Genomic DNA, 18,097 nt, shown 5'->3' with positions numbered 1-18,097 from the left:
ACTTCATGTTTGTTGTTGTTGTTTTTAACTGTAGCGTTGTGTCAGAGTTTTGTAGTCAATTTAATAGTATTTTGAGATTTTCTTTTAAGATTCTTGAGTTTGAGCTATCAATGTTCCCAAGAGCCCCCCGAGTCCTGCATGGACCTGGCTCTGTAGAGGCTTGTGATTCTTCTTCTTACAAAAAAGGCCATTTTTTTCTTGCTTGGAAATAACTTATTTTGTAAGTAGCTGTTAAAGAATTGAGAAAGCTACTATATGAGTGTATTTTAAGATATTCCAAGGTAATGACAGAATTTTATGTTCCTCAGAAGCTGAGGAACATAATATTTTCCTTGTAATATTTTCCCAATGTACCTTTTTCCTCTTCTATTTCTGCATCCTCATGAGATTTAAGAATTATACCACAGTAAATCCTAAATATTTTCAAAATAGTTGAAAAACTAGAAGGAGAGTTCATATGTTTACCAAAATTTTCATAAATAATCTTCAGGTAGCAGAACTGTCAAGCTGTTTGGGATTTGAAAATTGCTTTTGATCAGTACTGCAAGATAGACTTAGGACCTTTTAAAATAACTGAATAATAATCTGGTCAGTATCCATTGAGCAAATATTGAATTGTTTTGGAAAAGTATGTGAAGCTTTTAAAATTTATCATGAGCAATTCTAACTGTACATATGGTATATTGAAAAGAGAATACTTCTTGTAGTCAGAGCTGAGTTTGGAATCCTAGCTCCTCTAATATTTTTGGATATGTGACCAAAGGCAGTTCCTGAGTGTCACCAATCTTCAATTTCCTCAGTGGGTCATAGGAACAATAATATTTATCTTGCCTGGCTTTTGTGAGGATTATAAATAACGAATGTAAATACAAGCCTTTAATAATATATTCATTATATATTTTGTATATATTTAGGAAGTACTCAAAAGTCGAAATTATTACTTGATTCCCATGCTTCTATATTAGTAGGGAATTCATTCATATGTTCAAGACCTTTTTATAAGAACTCTGCATTGAAAGGCTACGATATGATAGGAATAAGACTAACTTCTAAGGATATTGTAGTAAGAAAAACAGAAAATCTGCTGTCATGGAGCATGCATTCTAGTAAAGGAAGACAGACAGTCTGTAAATAACCAAGTAGATGATCATTTTATTGTAGTAAATGTTATGGAAAACAATCTGAGTGATGGAGGAAGGGCAGATTTTGGACATAAAGTCAAAGAACTCCTCATTCACTGAACCTGCATGACAAGAAAAATGAGCCATACAGAATCAAAGTCAGAGGAAACATCTAGTGCACTTTGTTCAGGAATCAGAGGGAAGAGCAGCATGTTTGGAGCCAGGTGAAGAAACTGAACTTGTGACCAGATTGGAGAAGTCAATGAGGCCAGAAAGGTGAGAAGGGCCTGCTGATGTACTTTCTAGGTCATGGCAGTGGTTTGAATTTTACCCTAAATACAAAGCTACTAGGGACTTTCAAGCATGGGTGGATTGTGATGTAATGTGTATCTTACAAAGATTACTGCCTCCTATATAAAGAATAGGTATACAGTTATAAAACCAAAACAAGGAGGCTGATCAGGAAGCTATTGGATTAATCCACAGGCAAGAAACATGATAGCTTGAGCTAAGATGGTAACAGTGGAGACAGAAAGCACTAAACAGATTTTAGATACCTTGGGTGATAAAGACAACAAGAGTTGGCTATAAAGTATGAGAGAAAGAGAGGAATTAAGGAATGACTCCTAGAGTTTGTGTTTGAACAAGTGAGTGTTACAGACCAAGAGAGGTATAAGGCTTTTTTAGTGTGGATAGGGGAAGTCAAGGGATGGGAATCAAGAATTTGGCTTGGTACATGGTATGTTTGAGGTCCTAATTAAAAAGTTTAGTGGAGACAAGTGGCAGTTGGATATATGAGTTTAAAGCATGGTATAGATGTGAGGGCTGAAGATATAAATGAGAAAGTCATCATAAAGTAGTTGGCAATTGTGGCCATTTAGAGTCATCTCCAGTTAACTTTTATCAAAGGATAGTAGAGTTCTAAGGACAGCATTAAAGATAAGGGAAAAACTCATAGAACTAGAAGAAATTTAAGAGGCCAATATTGTCATTGGTAAGGATTCTTTAACAGAAAACCTGCATACTTTAATATTTCATACCCCATATATTCAAAATTGAGAAAATTGAGTAGTTACAGGATTCACAGTGTGTTGACTTTTAACCTTAGACTTACTCCCATGGCCACAAGATGGCTACACGGTCTCAAAGTATTGTGTCCTCACATTATAATACATAGAGGCAAGCCTATGGAAGTGGTCCCTGTCGTGTGCGTGTGTGTGTGTGTGTTTTAAGAATAAGGAATACTTTCCCAGAAGCTCCCCTGTAGGCTTCCATACATGTCTTATGCAGAATCAGTTCATGTCTCCAATAGGGTCTACCATGATATTGATAGACAACACATTTGAAAGAAACTAATGGATTTAACCAGGTTATTTATATGGAATTTACATTGCAGTGAAACTTCATTGCTATAACTTGGACTATTTACTAAATAATTACTATTGTATTTATTTATATTAAGGAATACTGATATTTACCATTTATGTATACAGAGTTCCTCAATTAAAAATCACATCCACTTGAGTATGTGCGTGTCTACACATTTCCATATATAAAAGAAAAACAAAAATTAAACACCATTTCAAGAAGGTGAATTAAATTACTTTTAATTTCTCTTCAAATTCCAGTAGTCAGTATTTCTAAAAATCAAAGTTACAAAGATAAAAATGCTTTGTATTTGTAAGAATATGGCCTGCTTTCTTTTAAGCAACTATATGCCTAAAAAGGCCTTAAGTCAATTTAATAAACTATATTTGTCTAATTTCTGTACCCAATCATTATTTAGTCTTCTAAATAATGGTCCTACCTAGATCTATATTGGTCCTACCTAGATTCCCAATATTGTTTTCATATCAGTTGGACTATCATGCTAACATTATTGCTTTATTCAGAGAGAAAGAGCATTAGTTTACATTCTCTACATGACAGCATCTTGCAGACTATGGAGTAACTCTGGGAAGAACTTCAGTTAAAAATGCTAATCAAATGCCCATGGTGTGACCTGGAGGAATTATTTAATTAATAGCCTTTTCCTAATTACTACTTAGGAACAAATGTCTTTAAATGTAATCATTCACCCAATTTATTTACTCTTGCTGTCTATGAATAATACAATTATATTGTAATACAAACAGTTGAATTGCAAGATCAAGAAATTAGTGACATAGGTAGAATTGGCTTCTATTTAATAACATAATGATGGTTATCTAGCTAAAAACAAAAACAAAACAAAAAAACACTGTTTTTGAAGAGGATCCTTACTATCTGTAGGTACCTATCTTCACTACAGCAGTATGTCATTAATCATTAAAACCTGTCGTAAAGTTAAGCCTAGAAAGAGGAAAGAATAGACTTTATTGTGCTTTCTATGGGCCAGGATTTGTGCTAAGCTCCTCACATTTTATTTTATCTAATAATTTTAGTCATCAAAAATAGTTATTGCCATTTTATAGATGAGAAAATGAGGTTCTAAAAGTTTAAGTGATTTCTTCAAAGTATTTTTGGGTAGTGTAGGTATCACAGTTAGGATATGAATCTAGGTTTGCCAGTCACTGATAACAAAGCCGAAATTTCCTCCACTACACAATTGCATAGAAGAAACAGAACAAATACGAAGTATGTCAGAAGTAACCAGCCATGAGCACTGTGTAGTGCTAGAACCAGAAAAGCAGAATTCCCAACCTTTCTGTGGTATTTTCCACTACTTTGCTCTTTCTCACTGGGCTTTGGCTGACTTACCCTTCCCACTGTTCCCTTTACTTAGAATATTCTTCCCTCCATTGTTTGCTTGACCAACTCTTTCTTATCCTTCATGTCTCAACGTATTAATCATTTTTTGGAGAGTAGGGGACTTTGCTGAAATTTTTAGATCCTTCTACTAATAGTCACATAGAAGTATGTTTTTCTTTCATTGAATGTGTCATAATTGTAATGATACAGTTACTTGAGTGATCAATTGTTTTAGTCAGATTGTAAACTACATAAGGCAGGGATGTGTCTGTCATATACAATTTTTTTTTTTTTTTCCAGCAGTTAGCACAGTGCCTGACACATACCTAGCTAGTCGATGTTCAATCAGGGAGGAATATATATCAGGAATGAATGTATAGCATGTTGGAGATCTGTTTTCAAGTAAGACATTTGAAAATTTTATTGTATAAAATAATTTTGTCCTTATATTTTATAGCCTATATTATGAAATATTGGGAAATACTTTATACTTATAGAGTAGCTAATAGGTAATAGAAACCATTGTCTAAATGAATGCATTTTCAGACAAACTTTATAAGTAATTTGATACTTGCAAAGTGGCCTGTTTTGTGAATCATTTAAGTACATACCAGTGGTGGTTTTCATTATGGTAACAGTTCAAAAGAGTTTTAAACATTTGATCATTCTTTAATAAAAGCAAAGTAGCTAAGACATAACCAGTAAATCCAAGATGTGGAAATAGTGAAAATAGGGACATTATTTTTGACACTAATAATAAAGTGCCACTATTGAGGAATTTTTTTGTGTGAAATTTTCTAAAATCATATTTTAAATTTTTGTTGAAGCAAATTCAACTTCTTTTTAATCCATGAAAAATTAATGTGCCATAGGAGATGTGTTACTAAGATGTCTAATGAGCTGTTAAGTTTCAATAAAACTGTGAAGATTAATGGGTTCACTCTGGGGAAAATAACATTCCATTTGAAATAAGGATATTTGAGGCAACTTAATCTGTTCACTTGGTAGTAAAGTTTTAGAAATTCACTTTCTACACTTAAGTTTATTTCCAAAGCATATAGTCCTTGATGTTGAGTTTACGTTAAAAGAGCAGTATAAGTTACATTGAGAAGTATTTGTTTTAAAGATTCACAATACTCGCCTTTGGGCACAAGGAAGGGTATGTTATTTTGATATCATAACTGAACTCTGTAGCATAGTAAGCATAAAAATACTGTCCTTATATATTATCATGGTTCAGTTATCTTTATCACCTCCATGTATACCTGATGCACTTTATTATATACTTTCTTCATTGCACTGTGATTATTTGCATGCCTCTCTGCCACACTGGAGCACGAGATCCTCTAGGCAATAAAACATCTCATTCATATTTTTCTGCAACACCTTGCTTAGTATCTGGCACACAATCATTGTTCAATAAATTTTTGAGGGAGGAAGAAAGGAAGGATTCTAGGAATCCTTCTTGAAGTGACTTCAAGAGTTAGTATCATTTTAAAAAGACAAAATGTCTAACATGAGTCAAAGGACTTAATATATCCCAAACTCTTCTAAAATGAGAACATTATTTGATCAATACAATAAAGTCTGTCAATGGGTTACCAAAAAAAAAAAAAAAAGGTATTGATTGCCAAACATTTTTGCTTTGTTTTGACATTTTATTCTTAATTCAGTCCACCCTAGATCAAATGATGCTTCTAATGATGCTTCTATGGAGAAATTTTTTAAGTACCTCTTTTTCCCTACGTAGTAGACATTGTTTTGAAACCCCTGATTAAATGTACTGAGATAAAATGTCAGTATTAATAAGGACATCTACCTCCCAAGGAAACTACAGTTGAAGAAATAAAAACGGATTATATTACATTTTTACCATATTACAGTCGAATAATTTTCTAATGGTTCTCAAACTGCATGAGTTTAAAAACATGACAATGAATTTCATGTGTTAGACATCACTCAGTGTTAGTGAATGACTGTATGATTGTACTAGCTGGCAGTTAATACTCATTTATAGTGTGGAGTCATTATAATGAGCTTTCCATATCATAGAAATACTGAAACCCCGGTTTCCATAACTCTGATTGCCTCTGCACATTATTTTGGCAGGTAACTTTATAGTACTTGAAATCAAATGTACTTACTTCTAAATCATCTAACAAAAATTAGATGTTTGTCTGGTTTTTTTGTTGTTGTTGTTGTTGAGATAACTTTAGATTTTAAAAAGTTGTAAAAATAGTATGGAGTGTTCTGATATACCCTTTACCCAACTTCTCTTTAGGTTAACATCTTATATAAGCACAGAACAATTCTCAAACCTAAGAAATTAATCTTAATATAATACTGTTAAATAAACTGTAGAATTTATTTGTATTTTACCAGTTTTGCCACTAGTGTTCTTTTTCTGGACCAAGATTCAATCCAGGATCTCCTGTTTCATTTTGTCACTATGTCTCCTCAATCTCTTCCAGTCTGTGGCAGTTCTTTACTTTTTCCTTACCTTTCATGATCTTGACACTTTTGAAGAGTACTCTTCAGTTATTTTGTAGAATGTCCCACAATTTGGGTTTGCTTAATATTTTCTCATCATTAGACTGAATTTGTGCCTTAATGGGAAGGCTACCATAGATCATAAGTGATGTCGCTTCTCTGTGCATCAGAGCAGGGGAACATAATGTCAGTATACATACTATACATTACTAGTGATGTCAGCCTTGGTCGATCAGTCAAGGTAGTATTTGTCAGCTTTCTCCACTATGAAGTTACTTTTTTTTATTTTGCTTTAACAAAGTAGTTTTAAATCATTTTCGTTTGGAAGACAGTTTGGGGAGTTGTTTTATTTTTAAGTCACTAAGCAGTTTTAAAAGTTTGGTGAAGAAATTGATTTCATATTTTTATCAATCTAGTGGTATTTTCATACATACAATGGGGATTTAAATAAGATATCTTAGGACTCTTTCACCTTTAATGTTCTATGACTTGATGTCTCTAAGGAAAAATATAAACAGAGTAAGAGAGATGTTCCATATATGTCATAGTTGTTTACAGATTAGCCTGAAGTCCATCTATGAATTTGATTGGCTTTTGAAATGAATACCTTGACACCATTCTACTTACAAGGGTATTGTACATTGAGGACATCTTATATTAAACAGTTTCTAAATTTCCTAACTGAACATCTTTATCTAGACATTTTGTTATTTAGATACTGAGTTGTTTCTTAGTCTCCAAATTGTCATTTTAAACTATTTACAGTTTATCTGGCCTCAGAAGTAATAATATTAAAAGATTTTAAGTATTGGAATATTTAAATCAGGCTATTTTATATCTTAATGCAAATTATAATTTTCACTCTGAATCTTAGAAACTTGATACAGTGAAATCAAGTTCTTATGTAGGTAATATTATTTTCCTTAAGAGAATTTGTTACTTTCATTTTTTGAATATCTGTTATTTATTCTAAAGTGATGTTAAGATTGTTACAGTGCCATTTATATAAATTCTGTTTGTTTTTGGTTTTTGACATGATATGATCTATAATTATTTTTTTAAGTTCTGGGATACAGGATGTGCAGGTTTGTTACATAGGTAAACGTGTGCCATGGTTTGCCTAGAACATCAAAACTCAGCAAAGGAAATATAAAATTATATTTTTAGCATTTTCTTCTACTTTTTATTGTGATGTCAATTAAAATGGCCAAAGATGATGATTGTTATTTTTCTGTTTATTTCTGAGAGAAAAATGTATATTATGAAATTATTTTCTTAATTTTCAAAGAAAATATTCAAACCAATCATAATAGAGATGATTACCACAATAGAAAAGTGGGCAAAAATTAGGAAAACTACAGTCTTGACTCTATCAATGTGGGTATCTTGGTTATGAGATTACACTACAGTTTTGCAAGATGTTACTATTGGAGGAAACAGAATAAAAGGTACAAGGGATGTCTGTATTATTTCTTTCAACTGCATGTGAACTACAATGATCTCAAAATTAAAAGTTCGATTTAATTTTTGAAAGTACAGAAAATTTAGGAAAGGCAATTTATAGAAAAAATTATAATAATAAACAGATGACAATATATTCCTTTTTATTCAAAACGCAAATAAAAAGGGAATGAGAAACAATTTTCCCCTTCTATCAACTTAATAAAAAAGTTTTTCAACTTTTATTTTAGATTCAAGAGGTACATGGGCAGGTTTGTTACATGAGTATATTGTGTGATGCTGAGTTTTGGGGTATGCTTAATTCCATCACCCAGGGAATGACTCTAGTACCCAGTAGTTAGTTTTTCAACCCTTATTCCCTCCTTCCCTCCCCATTCTAGTAGTCCCCAGTATCTGTTATTGCCATCTTTATGTCCCTGTGTACCCAGTGTACTCCCACTTATGAATAAGAACATGTGGCATTTGGTTTTCTGTTCCTAAGTTAATTCATTTAGGCTCCAGCTGCATCCATGTTGCTGCAAAGGACATGATTTCGTTCTTTTTAAAGGTTGCATAGTATTTCATGGTATATATGTACATTTTCTTTATCCAATTCACCATTAATGGGCACCTAGGTTGATTCCATGTTTTCACTATTATGGATAGTGCTGCAATGAACATACAAATGCATGTGTCTTTTTGGTAGAATGATTTGTTTTCTTTTGGATATATACCCAGTAATGGGATTGATGGACCTAATAGTAGTTCTGTTCTTAGATAAAACTCCAAACTACTTTTCACAGTGGCTGAAAAAAATTACATTCCCACCAGCACTGTATAAGCATTCCCTTTTCTCTGCAGCCTTCCCAGCATCATTGTTTTTTGACTTTTTAATAATAGCCATTCTGACTGTTGTGAGATACCATCTCAAAAGAGAGATCTTTCTGATTTGCATTTCGCTGACAGTTAGTGATGTAGAGCATTTTTTCATGTTTGTTGGCTGTATGTCTTCTGAGAAGTTCATGTCTTTTGCCCACTTTTTAATTAAGCCATTTGTTTTTTGCTTGTTGAATTAAGTTTCTTATGGATTCTGGATATTTGATCTTCGTCAGATGCATAGTTTGTGAATACTTTCTCCCATTCTGTAGTTTGTCTGTTTACTCTATGTATAGTTTCTTTTGCTGTAGAGATGCTCTTGAGTTTAATTAGGTCCCATTTGTCTATTTTTGGTTTTGTCGCAGTTGCTTTTGAGGACATAGTCATAAATTATTTCCATAGGCAGATGTCCAGAATGGTGTTTCCTAGGTTTTGCTCTAAGATTCTTATAGTTTGAGGTCTTACATTTAAATCTTTAATACATCTTGAGTTAATTTTTGCATATTGTGAAAGATAGGGATTCAGTTTCATTCTTCTGCATATGGCTAGCCAGCTACCAGCACCATTTATTGAATAAAGATAATATGACTTTTTTTTAATGGCAGTATAGAAGTTGGGTAAAACTCAATTTTAGGGTCTGACTAAGCAAAAAAATATTTTTCTCTTAATACAAGTTTTAAGTTTGTTACAATGAGCTGAGTGTTGTATTAAATTTTTCATTGTCCAGTGAGAAGGATAAACAAAATGCTGTCATGTCCTATTAAAGAAGGCATTGTTTCCACAATGGTCAATCCTAAACAATTCATGATTATTGCTTATATTAATGAATAAGTAATATACTTGGTTTTTTGTGTGTATGACAAACTTAGTTATTGCTGAGTAATTTCTAGTCATTTATGTCTCTGAAAATTTTAATGGGCCAATCACTGATTTTTATTCAGTCTGAAAATCTCCTGAGTATGGAACTGTAATTTGACTAGTGATCTTGCCTATCTTGAACATTTTTAGATATTATTTTTAGATTTTAGATAACATTTTTAGATACTATTTTTGTCTAAATATTTCAAAAGCAGGTAATAACTTTTAGATAAAAATATTATATTTTATTTAAATAAAAATACTATATTTAGATTTTAGATAACATTTTTAGACATTATTTTTGCCTAAATATTTCAAAAGCAGGTAATAACTTTTAAATAAAAATATTATAAATGAAGGAAGGTTACCAATGTAGGAGCCTCTAATATAGGTTTCTAGCATACACTTTCATGCATATTTCCCAGATATTAGTAGTTTACTACCCAAAGGAAAATTTTCTGTTGTCAAGACCATAAGTTCGTCATGGTTATCAAACATACCCACCATAAAAGAATTCGCCTGTCAGAAAAGGCTGTTACAATATTCTTAGCCCCTTCAGATTAGCACCGTATCTTAAATATGTCTTTTCTTTTCTTTTCTTTTCTTTTTCTTTCTTTTCTTTTTTTTTTTCTTTTTTTTTTTTTTTTTTTTTTTTTTTTTTTGAGACAGAGTCTTGCTCTGTCTCCCAGGCTGGAGTGCAGTGGCACGATCCCAGCTCACTGCAAGCTCCACCTCCCAGGTTCAAGCGATTCTTGTGCCTCAGCCTCCTGAGTAGCTGGGACTACAGGCATGTGCCGTCACACTGGCTAATTTTTTTTATATTTTTAGTGGAGACGGGGTTTCTCCATGCTGGCCAGGCCGGTCTCAAACTCCTGGCCTCAGTTAATCACCCACCTCGGCCTCCCAAAGTGCGGGGATTACAGGTGTCACCCACCTCGGCCTCCCAAAGTGCGGGGATTACAGGTGTGAGCCACAGCGCCTGGCCAGATGTCTTAAACACCTAAAAATATCCATTATAAAAGTTGTAGCTTTTCATGCTTATGGAAATGTATAAATTTATCAAATTGGGATTGTGCCCATTAAGAGTCTACCCTAACTCATGCTTATCATCCATCATTCATTTCCTTTCCTTTCTTTATCGTATTTTGCCACTGTTACTTTTCACTCACTGATCTTTGTTGTCCTTAGTGTAAATATGCCCTCTTCAGATGGCTATGCCAATCCTTAGGGCCTTTTTTTCCCAGAACAGAGGGAGTCCCTCTTGATCTGAGGTCATACATGGGAAATCCAAAGTTTTTTTTTTTCTTTTCTTTTTTCTTTTTTTTTTTTTTTTGAGATAAGAGTTTTGCTCTTGTCGCCCAGGCTGGAGTGCTTTGGTGCAACCTCGGCTCACGATGCAACCTCCACTTCCCGGGTTCAAGTGATTCTCCTGCCTCAGACTCCCGAGTAGCTGGGATTACAGGCACACACCACCACTGCCCCATTTCTTTGCTACGAAAAGCTGCCACAAAGAAGTAAAAAGTTACAGACGGAGCTAAAAACTTACTCTACACAATCTGCTCCAGAATCATGAATTGGAGAGAGAAGTGATTGCTCAAGAAAAGAAATAGTTATTTATGTATTCTCATACATGAAATTAGAAATTTGTTTCTGCCTGTTTTCTATCTTATTTGCTATGTAAAAAATATTTCCTATTAATAAATAACGAATGTAATGTTGTAGTATTAAATAAAGGGAAATCTCTTTGATTATCCTTTGTTTGAATCACTAAATAGAGAAAAAAGGTAAGGTTTTAAAAAAGAGCTCTATTCTACTTAATGATATATGTGTTTGAGCTGAGTTTACTAAGAACATCCCAAGTTACTTTAATTTCATAATATAGCCCTAGAATTTCTAATTAAATATGCAACTTGTGTCATACGAAAAAATTCTTATGCTTTTTACAGTAAATTTAATTAAGCATTTCTTGTAAGTTCATTTCAGTATCTATCATGGCTCACTAAAGTTGGAATTCAGTTGTAAAATGGTATATTAATTGCCTTTTGTTAAATAAGAATCTCAAATATGCAAAGTCAGGAAATTTAATTGTGGTCTTCAATTGCTCATTCAATGCTTTGGAAAACTGAATGCAGAAGTATAGAAAAAAAAGGCCAAAGGTTGTTAAATGTAGCATATCACACACATTTTGCACTTTACTTAATGATCCAAGTGTTTATTACTATGAAGTAAATGCACCATTTAAAGAATTATGGTGAAATTGTAAAACGTTAAAAACTCTAATTAATTTCAGGCTGAAGCATGCAGTGTGCTCATTTTGCCTAAAACATTTTCATTATCGTCAGTATTTTTCCAGTTATTAAGATAAATTTTTTCTTCATTGTGCAGCACTAGCATATTTCTGTATGAAAAACACAGTTTTAAATGCTGTTGAGAGTTATATATCTAGCGTATGTTTTCAAATGAATAAAAGAATGTTGTTTTTTGACCACAGATTGAAACGATGTAGTCTATCTGTTTTTCTACACTTGTTTCTGTAGCTACCAACAGTTAGAACAGGTTGACTGTCTACATGTTTTTTCCCTAAAAGCTATATATGCTTGCACTTTTGAAAGAAACATTATTAAAGTATAGAGATAATTCTGACTATTAATTTGGATCCAGTTATAATAACTGTTGCTTGTCTGGTTAGTAAAAGGAATATTTAAAATCTAAAGAAAATATCATAAGAATATAGAAGCATTTTAAGTTAGTGCCTGCCTGCACTGTCTGACCTCATTTTACTGTTGTACCTCCATGTATGTTTGCCTGCTATGAAGAACGTATTTGGTAAAATAAAAACACATGACATCTTCTCTTTGTAATCATAGAGTCTTGTAACTCTTACTTATTTCTGGAAATAGTTTATTCATATGGCCAAATTATAAAGGGACTTAGTAAAAGAAAGCTATATTTTCTGATTATGAAAGTAATCTATGCTCACAGTGGGAAGGCAAGAAAATGTGGCAAAGCACAGATAAAATAAAAATCAATAATATCACCATTATGAACATTTTAGGTACTTAGGAATTTGGGGTAGAAGGATGGAAAGCAAACTATTAATTATAGCTGTATATTTCAGTGTAGAGGCTACAGGTGTGTCGCATTTCTTTTCTCGTAAAATCTTTGCCCATACACTTTACTTACTTTATTTGAATTTAGGAAACTTTCATTAAGTAGCCATTTTTACTTTCTGTTTCTTTAATCATTTTACTTTGAAATAATTTTAAATTTACAGAAAAATTGCAAAAATAGTATAGAAATTTCCCATTTGCCTTTTATCCAGCTTCCTGTAGTGTTGCCATTTTATGTAACCGTAGTACAATTACTGAAAGCAAGACATGAACTTTGAGAGGCTACTACTAACTACTCTACGAACCATTTTAAAATTTTACCAGTTTTCTCACTAATGTCCTTAAAATATATAGTCCAGGATTCCCACTGCATTCAGTCATCATGTCCCAATAGTCTCCTCCAGTCTGTGATATTTCTAAGTCTTGTCATTCGTAACCTTGACCTGACTTTTTTTTTGTTTTTGTTTTTTGTTTTTTGTTTTGTTTGAGATAGAGTCTCACTCTATTGCCTAAGCTGGAGTGCAGTGGCACCATCTTGGCTCACTGCAACCTCCATCTCCCGGGTTCAAGCAATTCTCCTGCCTCAGCCTCCCCAGTAGCTGGGACTACAGGCTTGCACCACCACACCCAGCTAATTTTTGTGTTTTTAGTAGAGATGGGGTTTCACCATGTTGGCCAGGATAGTCTCGGTCTCTTGACCTTGTGATCCGCCTGCCTCGGCCTCCCAAGGTGCTGGGATTACAGGAATGAGCCACCGTGCCCAGCCGACCTTGAAATTTTGAAGGCTACTGTTTAATTATATTTTAGGGGGTTTATCTGATGTTTTCTCAGATTAGAATTAGGTTGTACACTGTTGGGAAGGATACCACAAACCAGAGGTGATGTACCCTTTTTAGTACATCGTATCAGGGTATTAATATATATTATTGGTGATATTAACCTTGACCATTTGGTTAAGGTGGTGTTTGCCATGTTTCTCCATTATAAAGGTCCTTACATCAACATCTATAAAGATATAAAGAAGTAATAGGGAGAGTTGCCCCTTTGTATAATCCTTTTATATAAAGGATTACAAGATTTTAAGAAATCTTTTAAACTTGGGCGTCTACAAGGTAAACATAAAGTTATCTGTACTCGTAGAGTGTAATTTGTATCCAAGTATTACCTGAGTGATATAAATTCCAGATGCTAAAATAGTTGACCGTTGTTAGGAGCTGGTTAGCTCCTAAGAGGAAGGAAAAGAATGGATACGTTTTATTAATTGCCATCAATTCTTTGAACTATCTTGAGAATGAAATCACATTTATAAATAAAGAAAAACAGAGGTTCTCCTGTATCACAAATTGATAGAGCAAGCTGACTAACATTGAAACAAAATCTTGCAAGTTTTATTTAGTCATAAGATAAATATGGCAGTGTTTTTATTTAATTTCTCTGTTAGAATAACTCAGTCTCATATTGCCACCTGGAGTATCAGCCCATTATTACATGGTCCATCTGTGCCTAGAAATTACCATTCTCACTACAGTTCTGTCAAAGTAAAAAGAGCAAGGCTAAGGAACCAAATTTTGTCATTTGATATTCTAGGTGTTACTGTTAATTGAGTGCACAGTCTTGAAATTTCACATATAACTAGCAGATCTGCAAGGATGTTACAGTCAGTGTGTTTTTTTAGAATATGAATTAACAAGTTTAAACATTAAGAGGTAAGCCTGTGTACTTTCCAGTAGCCTCAAAGGGTACATTTTCTTCACGACTGTTTCAGAAAACTTCATGAAACAAATGTCAAACTTGTCAGGGCTGTCACTAAAAAAATGATCCGTGTAGCTAGGGTCTTCTTTCATTGGGAAACAAACAGATGTCTTATCTCAGCAGAGAGAAAACAAAAACCCTGCTATATATCAGAAGACATTTTTACTTGCCTATAATATCCAGTGGTAAAGAAATGCTTTGGTAAAAAGCTTTCTTTATACAGTCATTTATCAATTATATTTTTTTGCTGTCTGAGTCACTTTAATGATTTTTATTAATCTGGAACTGCATATACAGTTCTTAGAAAAATTGACCTGCAATGTTAAAAACACAAATTAGCACTTCCAAAAAGACTTCCCTAGAGCTTTATTAGATCAAATATTAATGTTTTTATTTGTGATAAAATCTATTACTATTATTTTGATAATGTTATATTATAGCAATTTTAGTATTATACTCTAGCAATTAGAGTTGAATGCCTTTTTCACCCCTTCATAATCCTTTTCTGCATCTAGGGTACAGCTATCCTTCTAAAAGGAAGAAAGAGATTGCCACTTATTTGTTATATAAATGACTTAACAGCATAAAAGGCAAGATGTTTTAAGACAAATCCTCAGCACAAAGAAAGGTGTAAAACAGTTATGTACCTGTCCTGAATAGCAGGCAGTGTTAAGGCATGCATTTATAAGCTGTACTTTATTACTAAGAAAAATTCAACAACAAAAAGACAAACATTGTATTAAGGAATGTTACTTAACTGGCATATCTTTATCTATATCTTATCCATATATTAAAACATATTCAAATAAATGGAAGTTGCAAATTTTTATTTCACTTAACAATGTTCCAATAACTTGTATCCATAGTTAAATATGAAAGCAAAGTGTATAAGTGCCTCCTAGTCCTCAGAGTTATTATTAAGTCTTTACATTTCTATTTTGACTTAGGGCAGCATTGAAGGTTGCTAGAGAAAACTAGATAACCAAGCTTGTTAAATCGGGAAGTCATGTGGTGTAGAAACTTAGTAGACTGTCCGTGTGATAAAGGCTCCATCTTTCTTTTATAAAGGGTATGAGGTTGATAATGGCTATTTTGACTTATGTTGCTTCAAACATTTTTGCTTATTTTTATTTTCAGTGCTGTTATAGTAAGTTAAGATTGCTAGAAGTGTGAGTACTAGCAATCTTAATTTACGATAGTTAAGAACAATATCGTGCTTTTCCAAATTATGTATTAATTCAGGCATACCTTTTATTCATTCATTATTCCACTGTTTCACGTGGTTCAGAAAACACTGATTGTACTACAACTATATACTAAGTATGCCCTGTTAGATGGTAGGAATGTCTAAGATACAGAAGATAAAACTTTCCTTTGAGGAACATAAGGACAAATTCAGTGCTACATATCAAAAATGTATTGCCATTGGTACCTGCGGATTTAACACTTTCTAAGTGTCGCTCCTGAAGAAGACAGGGGAAAGTGAAGAGTAAGATTTACTTTTTATTAGAATGTAGTTAAAATGTAATCTCTAGGCTGGGCGCGGTGGCTCATGCCTGTAATCCCAGCACTTTGGGAGGCCGAGGTGGGCAGATCACAAGGTCGGGAGATCGAGACCATCCTGGCTAACATGGTGAAACCACGTCTCTACTAACAACACACAAAACTTAGCCGGGCGTGGTGGCGGGCGCCTGTAGTCCCAGCTACTGGGGAGGCTGAGGCAGGAGAATGGCTTGAACCCGAGTGGTGGAGCTTGCAGTGAGCCGAGATTGCACCACTACACTCCAGCCTGGGCGACAGAGTGAGACTCCATCTCAAAATAAATAGATAGATAGATAGATAGATAGATAGATAGATAGATAGATAGATAGATAAGATAGATACATGGATACATAGATGCATAGATAGATAAAAATGTAATCTCTAGGAACTTTTGTCTAAAAGTATAAACCACATGTTCATTAATAAATTTTCAGGAGTCAAACTTAACTGAATATATCTATTCACAGGAGATAAAATAGGGAAAAAATGAAATGACACAGTGGCTATCATACTTGGAAAAAAATATCAAAGTTACATTGCCAAAATGATATTCAGAACCCCATTCCTGGTATTCTATGTATCTATAATGATTCAGATTTGTTGATAATATTGATAATGTCTCTACTTTCCCAGTGTTAACAAAGTGTAAATCACAGATTCTATTGAGTTTAGAGAAACAAAGTATATAAAAAAGCTTTTTTCACCCACCTTAATGATTACTGGCAAGTGTGTAGTTTGTCATAGAAAACAAATATGCATACCTTGGTTTGCTTTTACTTAATAAAGTCAATTCAAAAAGTAAAGCTCAACAATTATTTAATTCAATTATTTAATTTGATTTCATCAGATACAGAGATAGAGTGATATGTTTGATGATACTGATAATTATTACTGTTGTCTAGAAATACTTAAGAAATTGATGTTTATGCTTTAACTCAGAAGAGTATCTTTATGTCAGTTAATAAAAATAGGTAATCTTATATGATAAATCAGAAATACTAGGAAAGCAAGACCATTTTGTACTTGGGTGTTATTGAGGGAACATGTATGATGAGATGGGTTACAAATTGTAAGATGAAATATTTTTCCAGACTCTCATTATTTATACTTTGAAGGTTACCATTTAATACTGAATACAAGATGCACTTCATTTCTATGAAAGCAGACATTATGATGTCACTTCATCTGTTCACCATGTTCCACAGGAACCCACTATGAATTATGAGGCCACCACTTAGAATCGAAACTGTAGAAGATTGTAAGCATTCTAAGCCTGACATGCACATGCTTCCTATTTTAGACCTCACTGATCTTCAGATAACATATGGTGGTACAGTAATTGGAAAATTGGCACACCTGTCAAGAAAGTATACTAGATGGGACAAAAAATGCCATGCTGAAGCACATGAAGTGTCTTAGAAATTATATTTATTGCTTTTTATCAAGCAGTGAAGTAAAAATATCTAGTTCATCCCCTGCAAAGAACACTTTTCAGTGGCAGGTGTTTCCAAAGTAATTTTTAGGGCATTGTTAAAATTGGTTGCTTTTAAAAACATATAGAAAATTTTACTGTGTACTATAAAACAGCACCTACTGCAAATATTTAAATGTTACATAATTTTACCATTTGTGTTTAGGATTACTGGAATCGCAGTAGTTCATAGTTCTACGATACAGTTAAAATGTGTTAAGTATAGCTGATAAATGTCCTAAAGTTTATATTTTAATGTTTTCTAAAATTTATTTCACAGGAAGATGAAAATGAAGCTGAAAGAAAAAATATATCTCAGGAACTCAACATGGAACAGAAAAATCCAAAGAAATAAAAGATTTTCTGTAGTGTTTTTGAAAAGTTTGCGGCTTATGTAATAACAGATAAAATTTCTAATTGTAAAATGTTAAATTGTAAAATCTAATTTGCAAAACGTTCTCAATAAAGTCATTCAAAATGAAATACGAGCTTGTATTTGGAATTCATATATTTTAGAGTAATTTCGACTTTTTTATTTAAAAACTGGATCTTTCAAAGTTCTTAAAAGGAGAAAAATTTTTGACTCAAATTTGAGAACAGAGACAGAATGTTATTTTTTTGCAACCTGTTAACACATTTAAATGACCTAAAAAAAAAAAAAAAAAACTCTCATGGTCCTTTTTCTCCTTACTAGACTCTGTGTTCTT

General features: G+C 33.0%; 1 protein-coding gene across 5 annotated transcripts in view; it reads left to right on the top strand.

The window, feature by feature from the left end:
- Nucleotides 1-17,873, top strand: part of PHF14 (PHD finger protein 14) — a 204,311-nt gene extending 186,438 nt beyond the window's left edge. For all 5 annotated transcript variants that reach the window (XR_012090354.1, XM_038004670.2, XM_007982041.3 and 2 more), the window contains one exon: nucleotides 17,671-17,873. Coding sequence is in view for 4 of the 5 variants with exons in the window: in XM_038004670.2 (XP_037860598.1) it covers nucleotides 17,671-17,745 (75 nt within the window). In the remaining variant the exon portion in view is untranslated. The remainder of the gene's footprint in view (nucleotides 1-17,670) is intronic.
- The last annotated feature ends 224 nt before the right edge of the window (nucleotides 17,874-18,097 follow it).

This window comes from Chlorocebus sabaeus, chromosome 21 (assembly GCF_047675955.1).
Source record: "Chlorocebus sabaeus isolate Y175 chromosome 21, mChlSab1.0.hap1, whole genome shotgun sequence".
Lineage (NCBI taxonomy): Eukaryota > Metazoa > Chordata > Mammalia > Primates > Cercopithecidae > Chlorocebus > Chlorocebus sabaeus.
This window is presented reverse-complemented; position numbering and strand designations above follow the sequence as displayed.